Source organism: Mirounga angustirostris, unplaced genomic scaffold, assembly GCF_029215605.1.
Source record: "Mirounga angustirostris isolate CCGP_5_RB_7025 unplaced genomic scaffold, mMirAng1.0.hap1 SCAF_5, whole genome shotgun sequence".
Classification (NCBI taxonomy): Eukaryota; Metazoa; Chordata; class Mammalia; order Carnivora; family Phocidae; genus Mirounga; species Mirounga angustirostris.
In genome coordinates, this window is record NW_026991713.1 from 109,971,168 (window position 1) to 109,983,711 (window position 12,544).

A 12,544-nucleotide genomic window follows, 5' to 3' on the forward strand; every position below is an offset into this window, starting at 1 on the left:
AGCCGGTAGGAAAAGCAAAGAACACTCTTCCTTACACTTAGCAAGTTTGAACAAAGAGGAAAACATATAAAAGGGTGATCTCAGAAGACATTTGGGATAATTGCACGATTCTTAACTATATTTTTAACTAAGGCACTGTTCTGTGTACACTAAATGAATAAACTTACTGAATTCTCCCACCACTCTATGAAGCCAGTATGGTTATCTCCGTCTTACAGATGGGAATCAGAGGGACAGAGAAATGAAGCATTCTGGGACAGGGACCCACACAATCTGGCTCCAGAGTCTGTGTTTTTAACTACTATGCTATTCTGTCACACCAAAATCACTTTTTAATTACTCTAACTTTACGCTAGGAAATGTACGTCGGTGGAGAGGTCAAATGAAGGAAGTTTCTTTCAAGTTTCCGGTCTACTCTCCACCACCTCCCAGCATACAAGCCTCTTGACCCCTCCCCTGACACTTGACCCTCCCAAGTGTGTTTCTCCTGACTGGAGAGTCTGGGGGAGACTCTCCCCAGCCTATCAGGAGTCCACTCTCCACATCTTCAAGCCCTGAAGAGCAGGATGGGAAAATTACAAAAATCACAGAGGAGAGGACAACAAAGTCACAAAGAATAATTGTGGATGTCTTCAGAAAATGGAGTGGAAAGCTCTCATGAAGAGCATTTGATGAGCTTCACGTAACAGGACAGGAGGAACTTTTCTACACTGCCGGATGCTAGCTACTCGCAGCCGTGCAATGTCAGATACTCTTGACAAGTGGAGAAATTGTGTCTAAATAGGTATGATCGTATTTATGGGGGCAAAGTTAAATTTCCCACCCTAGAAACTGCTTTCTTATGCCTCCCTCTGCCCACATGCAATCTTCCCTACAAGTCTGAAATAACCTGTGACCATAGACCACACCCTTAATCCTTAATCAACTCTTTCTTACCTGCACAGCATTGGGTCCCCAAGACAAAAGGCAAGAGTGGGTATGGCTTAAAACCCTTCATATGGAAAAGCTAACAGCACAGACCCTGATAGTGTTTTAGAAAGAACATTTTCAATTTATGTTAAGAAGAACACAGTCTACTAAGATGAAAAGTGAGCAATAACAATTAGGCCATCACCTCAACCATCTCCTGACACAAACAGTCAGACATACAATTTACAAGCCTAGTTCATCTGCACCTCTCTCCACACAATCTCTGAACTCTGGCATTTCCCAAAGAATATCAGTAAATATTGGGGGGGGGGGGAGAAACCCACTTTCAGTATTTTTTAAAACCCCATGTTTCTGTTAACACAAAATCCCACCAATATTAACAAATATTTGACAGAGTTTTAGGCATACAAATTTAAACATAAGCAATCTACTTGTTAATTTCTGAATTAACTTTATATATGAACACACTAAATAAATACTGTTTAAGATGCTAGGAGAAAGGAGCTTACTCAATTTGAAAAGTTGTATTATAACAACCTGGAATGTTACATATATTATTCTCAAATGTTTGGCCTCCCAAAATATTGGTACCATGCACAGCGAATTCATTTGTTTACTCAGTGTTTAAACTGTACTGTTGCTAGACTGTGATCTTCAATCCACAAAATGCCTGTCTTTGAATGAACTCGGTTATATGCTGTTTGAATGGCCACCTCTGGCTCCAGTTAAATATTTTCTTTTGTACCCACATGACAGCAGCCACAACTGGTTAAAATAGATTCTAAAATACAATATTTTGTATTTTTACCTTCTAATCTTTAAAAACATAAATCATACCTTCTGGACTTTTTTATTACAAAAATTCTATAAAAGCTATTTTGTAAAAGAAAAATTTTAAATTAGTATTATTCAGTCAGCAGTATGAGATCTTTTAAGGTATTTATACTTTTGAGAACTAAAAAAAGAAACTAAGCACCATAAATAAAAATCATACTGGAATATTCTCCTATAAATACACTACTTGAATAAGAAGAAGCTTTGCGGAATACACTGTAAAACTAGATTTAAATAAGTTCTATACTATTGAAGTTACTAATGTTTGTATTATTAGGAAGACAAAAAACTTATGAAGTTTAATTTCAATAGAAAGGGAACAAACAATATTTTAATAAACCAAAGAAAATCATATCGCTTTTTAGATAAGGTTAGGTAATATCATATTGCTTTATATATGCAACTGAACTATAAAAAATAAGCTTTTTGGCAGAAAAATCATAGAGTACTTTAAATTATATCGACACAAGAATTGCAAGCTGCCAAGTCGCTGTCATGAAAACTCCTCCTATATGTTACTTGAGACATAGGATACGCTTTTAACTCATTTCCAAAACACTTAACCTGTGTCTTTCATGTAATAATCTAAAAGTTGGTCATGTCAAAGAGAACCTATCAGACTTCTAGGCTGCTCTTCTGTTTCTGTTACTAATGTAAATCCATTACGTAAGAACCTCTCATCAGATGAAGGAGAAAGGGAGGGAACGCAGAATTCTATTGCCAATTTCTCTGTTAGGTAAGCTATTCTTTGAAACAACAGGAGGAAGTGGGGATGAGTCCCTCTATCAAGCTTCTAAGATTCACTTATGCTTTAGTTTTAAGAGTTCATATTTTTTAGGAATGTTTAATTTCAAGATTGTTTGAGAAGCCTATTTTCTCAAATCTGTACCAGATATGCCAAGATTCTTAAGGGGAGGAAATAACCAAGCATCAAAGATGAATACCACAGAGTTTTGCATGAAGATGCCAGTTTTAAGGCCTGAAGATGTCAGTATTATGGCTCCTGAATTTATCTACAGCTCTAGCACAAACATAAATGCCTTCTCCAATCCTTTTTGACTTTGATCTTGACATTGACTGAGCCCATAGAGTTCCAGAGCTTTTCCTCCATGCAAACGTTAGCTATGATGATTGTTGAGTCAAAGAGTAAAACCACAGTAAGTCAAGCAATTATTATGTGAAAAAAGTTAACTGGCTAATTTGATACATATTATTACCTGACTAAAGTCATTATTCTAAATTCATTGTTTAACACTATCTCCTAGGTTTTAAGAGCACTTGTAAAATTTAGTACAGAAAATTATCAACATGACTATTTCTTAATACCCTTATAAAACACCAACAAGACAGAATTATTCTTTTAAAATGTTTACATTAAATTAGAAGCGTTTCTTAAAACCTAGTCTGTGAATTTTTATTCAAAGTCATATATATAAAAGATTTTATGTTAACTTTCTGTTTTTCTTCATAGTGTTATTCTGTAATTTAGCAAAGAGCACGATATGGATGTCCTATCCTAAAAATCTAAGTACCAAATGTTGAAGTCCAGGAAGTGTTGGGTTAGATGGCCTTTGCAATTTATAAGGGTAGTTATGTAAAGAATCACTATCAGGGGCGCCTGGGTGGCTCAGTCGTTAAGCGTCTGCCTTCAGCTCAGGTCATGATCTCAGGGTCCTGGGATCGAGCCCCACATCGGGCTCCCTGCTCGGCGGGAAGCCCGCTTCTCCCTCTCCCACTTCCCCCTGCTTATGTTCCCTCTATCGCTGTGTCTTTCTCTGTCAAATAAATAAATAAAACCTTAAAAAAAAAAAAAAAAGAATCACTATCAGATACACAGATTATAGAACACAGTGCTTTTAAATAACTTTAAAAATGTTCAGAAGCAGTATAATAATTTTTGCATAACTTTGGAGTTCAGGGGTTTAGGAGACAACATTTAAAAAAAAAACTTCAAATGGAATTTTTAATTCTTTGACAATAAAAGTACTAGCTTTCTATTTAAGCTTCATAGACATAGACTGTCTCTCTGAATAAGGCCATATTTACTATACACTAGTGATCCGGATAATATTGACCCAATTTGGTTTTATTTAAAAATAGAGAACATCCGTATATGAGAACCACCAATACATCTCTCCATGAATCAAGTCCAGTTTTCAAAAAATAGAAAAGAAGAAAAGGAAGGAAGTGTGAATGGGAAACAGTAAACATTCCTAAATGGTCTTCAAGAGGCAGAAAAAGCAAAAAAACAAAAACAAAAAACCTTAAAACATCCAGATAATGACATTTCAGTAATTTTGGAATAAATATTTCTCAGACTCAAATATTCAAGATTATCATATAAAAAACTCTGCATATTAACAGACAAAAATCACCCATTACAATTAACAGCTCTACACACGTGCATGCAGGCGTGCGTGCATGCACACGCATGCGCACACACAAAATCCCTCTGACATTCACACACATTTATACTGAAACCAGTTTGAGGAGATCTATTAGAAAGACAGTATACCCATTCCGAGTAGTTGTTTAAAGCAGCACATTTATAAAAGCAAATAAACGAAAATCCACAACTATATCAAACTGGACATTTCTAAGTTGCCTAAGACTCAAACAAATTGGGAGTATGGATTCAGATTCGAGTAGAATCACATTGATTTCCTTTTCAAGTTACACACACTTTATCCCACATGCACCAAGTGTGCAGGCCCCGAATTTAGAAATCCCTCCAAGAGCAAGTCAGGTGGATGCCTCAGAGCCCCTGCCAGCAAAAATTCATCACACTTAAAAACGATGCAAACTTCTGGTTAAACTGTACGCTTTCTGATGTCACAATCCATGTGGCATTCCATGACAAGTGTGTTTTCCTTCTGCCCAGACTTAACGGAGCAAGAACAAGCAGGCTTTTGAATCAGTGCTCCACTTGAAGTATTTGCTTGCTTGTGAGATTTATACTCGACTGTAGCTTGGCTCTCTTATAATGTAATTCCTGGGCTATACACGTCTACAAACTGACAGAAATAACAGGAGATGTGAAAAATGCAACAATACTAAAACCAGATGTTGGTGTAAAATTCCAGGACCATTTATTTGTGCATTTCGCCTTTTAATGTACAATCTCTATGTTGAAAACAAAAGGCTTTTTTTTTACTCTTAAAATACCTAGAACCATGAAACGTTTAGAGGAGATGAAGTAGAAATTTATGGGATGGGACTTGACAGGAGTGAGGGGGTGGGGAGTAAAAGAGAAGCTGAGAGAAGGGGAGTATGAAGGAGAAAAAGAATGAGCCCAAATCCACACTATCTTCTTTTCAGTAATCATACCTCATCCTTTTCCTGTTCTTACTTTGTTTTAATCTCGTCTTGTAACGACTCCAAACAGGCGAGTTAAAGGTCAGAGTTACTATGATTTCTCGTTAAGCAAGGAGTTAAGAAGAACAACAACTCTTCTTAGGCGCAATTGCCTTTGTGCCCAAGAAAGTGGTAGATTTCCCCCCCCCCTAATTTTACCAAGAAGTGTCTTACCCAAACCTTCTAGCTTTGGAGAAATAAAAGAGTTGCATTTGAGGTTACATTTATGAAAACACCTACATTCAGAAGTCAAGGAGAGTAGTGTTGCTAGTTAGTTTCTTAAAGTGTGAGTCATGGGTTTATCATAAACAACCGCAAACACCCCTTTCTTCAAAAGATTCACTTTAATATTCTACTGTGAGTTTCTTATTTGTTTGGTTGCCGTGAAATGATGATCCAAAAGCTATCACAAGGCACTACAAGCTCTCGTTCTCCCACAAACACCTGCTTTAATAGTCAAAAATAAACAGCAAGATTTGGTTACTCTGCATTTTTATTAACAAACTTACATGATTTCCTGTTGGAAACTTTCAAGGGCTGAACTAATATTTCTGGTCGTCTCAGAGCCAATCTCCTGGGGGAAAAAGAAGGTCAATGCCTATCAATTTTCAGTACAGATCCAAGATTAATATAACACCAAAATATTAAAAGTCCCAAGGGGGGAAAAAAAAAGGGAAGCCAGGGGAAAAAATGAGTGCAATGCAATCTATTCAAATTAAAAAATAAAACCTCTACTTTCAGAGTTTTATAAATCATCCCCACTCCAAAATCACTCTTCATTCCCCCCCCCATCTTTCACATCAATACAGTTTCAGATATTAATGTGCTATTTTTCCATTTGCTTCATAACAAAAACCGAGTATGACCTGGTCCTGTCATATTATTTTTGGTCATTATTCATCCTTAGTTAGACAAAACAGAAATCCAAACCTGAGGGATAAAGGATTCTAAAGCAAGGTTTTAGTGCTCATTTTATCACAATTCTCCTCGAGTGATATTTTGCAGAGAACAAAAGGTCATTTGAAGAGAGACTATGATGGCGTGCCAGTAGCTCACCTTTCCTGGAAATGCTTTGAGGGAATCAAGCCTGCCCTGGGATTGGCATCACCTGCGTGCTTTGCTTGCCACCATGTTGCATCATCTTGGCTCATAATCTGAAGAATATCTCCCTTTTTGAAAGAAAGCCCAGCTTCCTTACATGGAATTGCTTTATCCTCATTAGGGTCATAGTCAAAGAGGGCTTTGATAAACATCTGGAAGAGAGTTTCATTTAAAAGGAATAAATATAAAAAGTAAATGTGAAAGGGCCAACATTCTTCTCTGATTTAAGGATAATTTTTGTTTAAAAAAAGGATAATTTTTTATTTTATTTTTTAAAAGATTTTATTTAATTATTTGTCAGAGAGAGAGAGAGCACAAGCAGGGGGAGGGGCAGAGGGAGAAGCAGGCTCCGCGCTGAGCAAAGAGCCTGATGTGGGGCTTGATCCCAGAACCCTGGGATCAAGACCTGAGCCGAAGGCAGACACTTAACTGACTGAGCCACCCAGGCATCCCTAACCCCCCAAAAGAATGATTTTTTATTTATTTATTTTTAAATGTTTTATTTATTTATTCATGAGAGTCAGAGAGAGAGAGAGAGGCAGAGGCAGAGGGAGAAGCAGGCTCCCCGCCTAGCAGGGAGCCCGATGCGGGACTCGATCCCAGGACCCCGGGATCATGACCTGAGCCGAAGGCAGATGCTTAACCATCTGAGCCACCCAGGCGCCCCAAGAATGATTTTTTAAAAAGAGAATATGAAAATGAACTTACTGTGACAAAGAGGGTATGTATTAGATGGGGAAACATTAGCGCCCTTCACTGCCAAAACAAACAAAAAAGATTGTTTAAGGAATGATTACCTTGCCTTCTTTAGATGGTGTCTCCTCTTTGATGCTGGGTATAATCTTAAATGTAATTGCTCCCTGAGACTGAGCCTGATAACAGAGGAAAGACTTATCAGAGAACTTCTAGAGCCAGGGGGAGGGAAGGCAAAATAGGCAGAAAAGGGAATGATTCTGAAAATTTATAAGCTTGGGGTTTCTACTCTTAGATAAACCAAACTGAGAAAACTATTTTTGTAGAAATTCCTGCAATATGAGAAAGCACTCAAGTTTGTCAAGTAAGTTAAAAAACACTAAACACTAAATCCACTTTTACCTCCTGTGCACTTTCAAAATGCTGATGAATGTATTACCATCCATGTTGAGCTACTTCAGAATAGAAACACAGAATCTGCGGAATGCCTTATACAGACAACATTACAGATGATGTGCAAGGTTCAGACGATATTTTTAAGTATCAGCATCCACGTTTTTAGGAACAAAATACCTGTACTGTCAGCAATGCAGTTATATGATTCACTATCTACAATATATATACATTCACCGCAATGCTCAGCAGAAAAATATAACGAAGAACATTCACTGCTATTATATTCTGGTTAGTGAGTAAAACACCAAATGTAATAGATTAATTAAAAGATGAAAAGATTAAGTACTTATTAATTTAATGAAAGCAAGCGACAACAATACAGGCCATTCTTTTCCGACCATCTCAGACCAGAGCGGATGTCCCTTTCACATACTCTCATGTCCTTCTCTGTTTCTCTCTTTCTAGCATTTCTCACAACTGTACAAAGTAATCATTTATACAATTCTTTCTTTTTTTTTTTTTAAGATTTATTTATTTATTTGAGAGAGCAAGAATGAGAGAGAGAGAGCACATGAGTGGGGGAGGGTCAGAGGGAGAAGCAGGCTCCTCGCCGAGCAGGGAGCCCGATGCGGGACTCGATCCCGGGACTCCGGGATCATGACCTGAGCCGAAGGCAGTCGCCTAACCAACTGAGCCACCCAGGCGCCCTATACAATTATTTTTTAATATCTGTTATCTCTGCTAAATTTGAAGCTCCACAAAAGCACTAAGTATCTGGCACATATTTGAGAGGAAGGAGGGAGAAAAGAAAAGAGGAAGATGTGATCAGGCAGAGGAGAGGAAGGAGGAAGGAAGGAGGGAGAGAGAGAGAGAGAAGGGAGAATGGATAGCTATCTCTGAGGTGCACTATGGTAAACAAGGGCTCTCTTCCGGGGGGAGGTGGGAGGGGAGGTCCTGATCTGTATTGTTTGTCAATGTCCATGGACCACAGCCAACTTCCATTTACCAGTGTGAAGTCCCTGAAAGCCCAGTTGGGAAAAGCTGCATAGAATCAGCTCTTGCAAATGTAAGGAGCAGCTCCAGGACAGCACAGAGACTCAAGTAAAATGGGGCTTTAACAGTATAAGTATCAGAATTTTATAACAGGAGTGATTTCAAAACGGTAATATCACTGTTATTACTTATCATAAAACAACTGACAAATCTTATTAAGAATTTATATAATACCAAACTGCACAGGTAGAGAGAAAGCAAGTCTTCTCTATGATCTCCTTCCAGTCTACTAGTTTGTGTGTGTATGTGTGTGTGTTAATGTGTGCAAAGCCCTTAGAACAAGGTCATTAAGGGCTCAACCACTGTAAGAATTACTAGTATTAAGTCATATAGGTCTACCAGCCATTGTGACTGCCATCATGTGGATGAATGATTAGTCAGTCAATGCAACCTTCTTGCTATTTCTAAATATTTTTTACAATCTTGCTTATATCATACACTTTCCAAATTATTTCTGACGGGTGAATTCCCAACAACTGAATTTCTTGATTAAAAGGTATGCAAATTTAAAATTTTGATGGTTTCAGATAGCCATCTCAAAAGGATCTACTAAATTCATCCCACCACTGGAAACATATGAGTACAGTTATGTGCCTAGAATTGGCTGACTCTAGCCATTATCAAGCTTTCAAATCCTTCCAATCCAATATTTTTCAGTCATCATGTTTACTTTTGTAAATTTTTCTATAAATATTTTTTCTCTTATTGATTTTTATGAACTCTCTATACATTAAAATACCTTCTATCATATATATGGATAATATTTTTCCTAAGTGTCATGTGTCTTTCAAGTTACATATGGCATCTTTTCCTATAAAGTTTTTAATTCTTACAATCACCTGTTATTTTTCTATTTGAATTTCACATCAAGTTTAAAAAGTCTTCCTTTATTTTTTTGATTTTTTAAAAACATTTAATTCGTTGGGATTTGTTCTGGGTATAGTGTAAAACAGGGACTGACTTCATTATTTATAACTGAATCATCAATTTATCCAGTACCATTTATGAAATGACTTCACTGTTTTCCCATGGATTTAAAATGTCATCTTAATCAGATACTAAATTTTCATATATACAAGGGTCTGTTTGAAGATACTAAATTCTATTTCTTTTTTTTTTTTTTAAAGATTTTATTTATTTACTTGACAGAGAGAGAGACAGCGAGAGAGGGAACACAAGCAGGGGGAGAGGGAGAGGGAGAAGCAGGCTTCCCACTGAGCAGGGAGCCCGATGCGGGGCTCGATCCCAGGACCCTGGGATCATGACCTGAGCAGAAGGCAGACGCTTAATGACTGAGCCACCCAGGCGCCCCCCAAATTCTATTTCTGTATGTTTTTGTTTTCATACATTAACAGAGACAGTCTCCCTCATTTTATCCTTACAAATGAACTGGAGAATTAATACTGTCAAGGCCTAAAATAATTTTGTTCCATTTTAGATTTCACAAGACATCTAAATTAGTTTCACTGTTATAGATACCTAGAAAGTACAGCCTACAGTCTAGCCATGTCGATGGGAGAAGGGAAAAGAAAAATGCATCATGAACAACAGAATAGATGCCACCTATTAAGTACCTATTTGGAACAGGCCCTGTAATAAACTCTTTACATACATTAGCTCATTTAATCCTCAAAACACTGCCGTGAGGTACTTACCTCTTCTTGTTTTCATTTTGTAAATGAAAACACTGAGGTAATGCAAAGATTAAGGTATATTCCAAGGACATACAGGGATTAAGTAATGAAGCTGGGATTACAACTCTAGACAGCTAAATTCAAATCCTATATTTATAACCAAGTCTGAAACATACTGATTCAATTTCATTTTTTTATTGCAATTTTAAAATATAATTTCAGCTTACCAAAATCTGAATTATTTCCTCAGGCCTTTTATCCTCTACTGGAATCCCATTCACTTCCCTAAGTTCATCACCAACATGAATAAGACCTGAGAAGTAGCAAATTTGGTAAATTAGCAGAGTTACCTACAAAAGAACCGCAATTTGCAATCGTGTCCATACTCAAAGCACTGTTTCATTCCCTTAATGCATTTGCGGAGACCTTTAGGCTTCTCAGGTTTCAGACTCTGTACCTCTAAACAGCGATGAACCAAAGACTACCATGTTATAATGCTGGCAAAGAAAGGACATCAGCATCCCGGTCTTCGTCTAGAAATGTATATTATTTTCACCTAATAAAAGAATTTTTATTTTGTTTCAAAGGCTGCACACATGCAGTAGTACTTTTCAAATCAGAAACATTTGAAACAGATCTTAATGTAACTCTGGAAGCCCATGTAAACTGAGATTGTAAAGTAGAGTGAGATGTATCATTTATTTCAATAGGTTCCCACAGTTCAACACAGAGAAAAATATCTCACTGTTTTGATGTATTACAGCAGAAGATTGTTATCCTCTTTAAAATTACATGTTGGAAATGTTGCCCATGAAATGCAACATGACTTGTCCACAAGCCTACTGTTGAAATCCTTACCACGTCTCCTTTTTTTTTTTTTAATCCTTACCACTTCTATCCGCAGCTCCTCCCCTCATGATTCTAGCCACAATGATGGCTCCAGTCTGCTCATCTTTCTTAATGGTAGCTCCCTTTGAAGGAAAAAAAAAAAAAGTACTTGTGGGTAAAGGTGTGCATTGGGTGGTCCGAAAGGGAGCAGAAATAAGGACATTTACCTGGAAAAAGTGAAAACAATTAGAAAAAATTAAAGGTACGAGGCAGGTGTCTTACAAACACTCCTGACTTGGGACAGATTTTCTATCAGACACATCATCTACGGTTTTCAGCACAACATTTAAGGATTTTTCAAATCTTTAACCTCTTCAACACGATGGAAAATACAAATATCTTCTTTCCATTATAATACCTTGTATTTGGGGGCGCCTGGGTGGCTCAGTCATTAAGCGTCTGCCTTCGGCTCAGGTCATGGTCCCAGGGTCCTGGGATCGAGCCCCGCATCGGGCTCCCCGCTCCGTGGGAAGCCTGCTTCTCCCTCTCCCACTCCCCCTGCTTGTGTTCCCTATCTCGCTGTATCTCTCTCTGTCAAATAAATAAAATCTTTAAAAAAAAAAAAAAACCTTGTATTTGAATTATGATTTGTTTTTGCCACTTGACAGCATTTGTTCATCTCATTTGTCTTTATAATACCCCATGAAGAAGGTGGGCTACACTGAGATTAAGTTAATACAAAAATCTTATATAAATTAGAAAACTAAAGCCCAGGTCATCTGGCTTTTAGTTTAGTGATCCTTTATTACACCATTATGGTAAAGGAACTCAGCCATAATGACAAAGAAAGAGAAAAAAAAAAAAAGACTTAAACTCCGAAATTAGTCCTATTCCTTACCTAATGCTAAGATAAACTAATGGAAGAAAGATCTGTTACTCCAAGGTCTTTATGTACTAGGACTGTACTTAGTACAAAGAGAACTAACATTTTGGCAGAAGATTAGGAAACAATTTCAAAAAGAGTCCAGAAACTCTTCATTTATGGATGTTCAGAAGCAAATTAACTGAATGCTGCTTTATAAGAACATCAGGCACAAATGGTTACTTTGAACACCTTTTTATGACTTTCCTTCTAAGAAACTGGTATTGGTGTAGGAAAGCATTCTACAATGGCATCACACAGCTAAAAAGATGCACATTAGGTGGTGGCAGAATTCACCATGAAAATCAAATTTTTCTCACGTCAATAAACACAAGTGTATCATTAAAAAATAGGTATGTAAACAAAATTAGGAATACATTTGTAATAAGTATATTTTATATGATAGTTATCAAATACATATATAATAATGGTTTTTAAAAAATCAAATAATTGTGATCAGATGATTTTTGACATTTTTTATCACCAAGCATGTCCGTTCACGTCCAAAGACTTAAATGAGCATCTCTCCACAATCATAAACACCAAACCTATAAAGACCCATCATTAACTTACCATTAATGGTAAGTTCTGCCTTTCTTTAAACAGTTTACTTACAGCCAAGATGACTAGAAATGTAATATTTTTAATAAAACTAGTGTGATTGAATAAACTTTCATTTGCCTTAACAATATCTCAAACCTTCTCATCAAAGTATGCCTAATGGCAGAAGGGTCTAGTGACCTAATTTAAGATTAATAGCCCATTTTTTTAAAGTGTTCTTTTTTCCCTCATATTTTTT

General features: G+C 36.9%; 1 protein-coding gene across 5 annotated transcripts in view; it reads right to left on the reverse strand.

Moving 5' to 3' along the window:
- MPP7 (MAGUK p55 scaffold protein 7) overlaps nucleotides 1-12,544 on the reverse strand; it is a 367,939-nt gene that overhangs the window by 78,665 nt on the left and 276,730 nt on the right. For all 5 annotated transcript variants that reach the window (XM_045874225.3, XM_064591873.1, XM_064591872.1 and 2 more), the window contains 5 exons: nucleotides 10,885-10,966; nucleotides 10,223-10,308; nucleotides 7,017-7,091; nucleotides 6,175-6,371; nucleotides 5,628-5,692 (listed from right to left, as the gene is read on the reverse strand). In XM_045874225.3, the coding sequence (XP_045730181.2) occupies nucleotides 5,628-5,692; nucleotides 6,175-6,371; nucleotides 7,017-7,091; nucleotides 10,223-10,308; nucleotides 10,885-10,966 (505 nt within the window). The remainder of the gene's footprint in view (nucleotides 1-5,627; nucleotides 5,693-6,174; nucleotides 6,372-7,016; nucleotides 7,092-10,222; nucleotides 10,309-10,884; nucleotides 10,967-12,544) is intronic.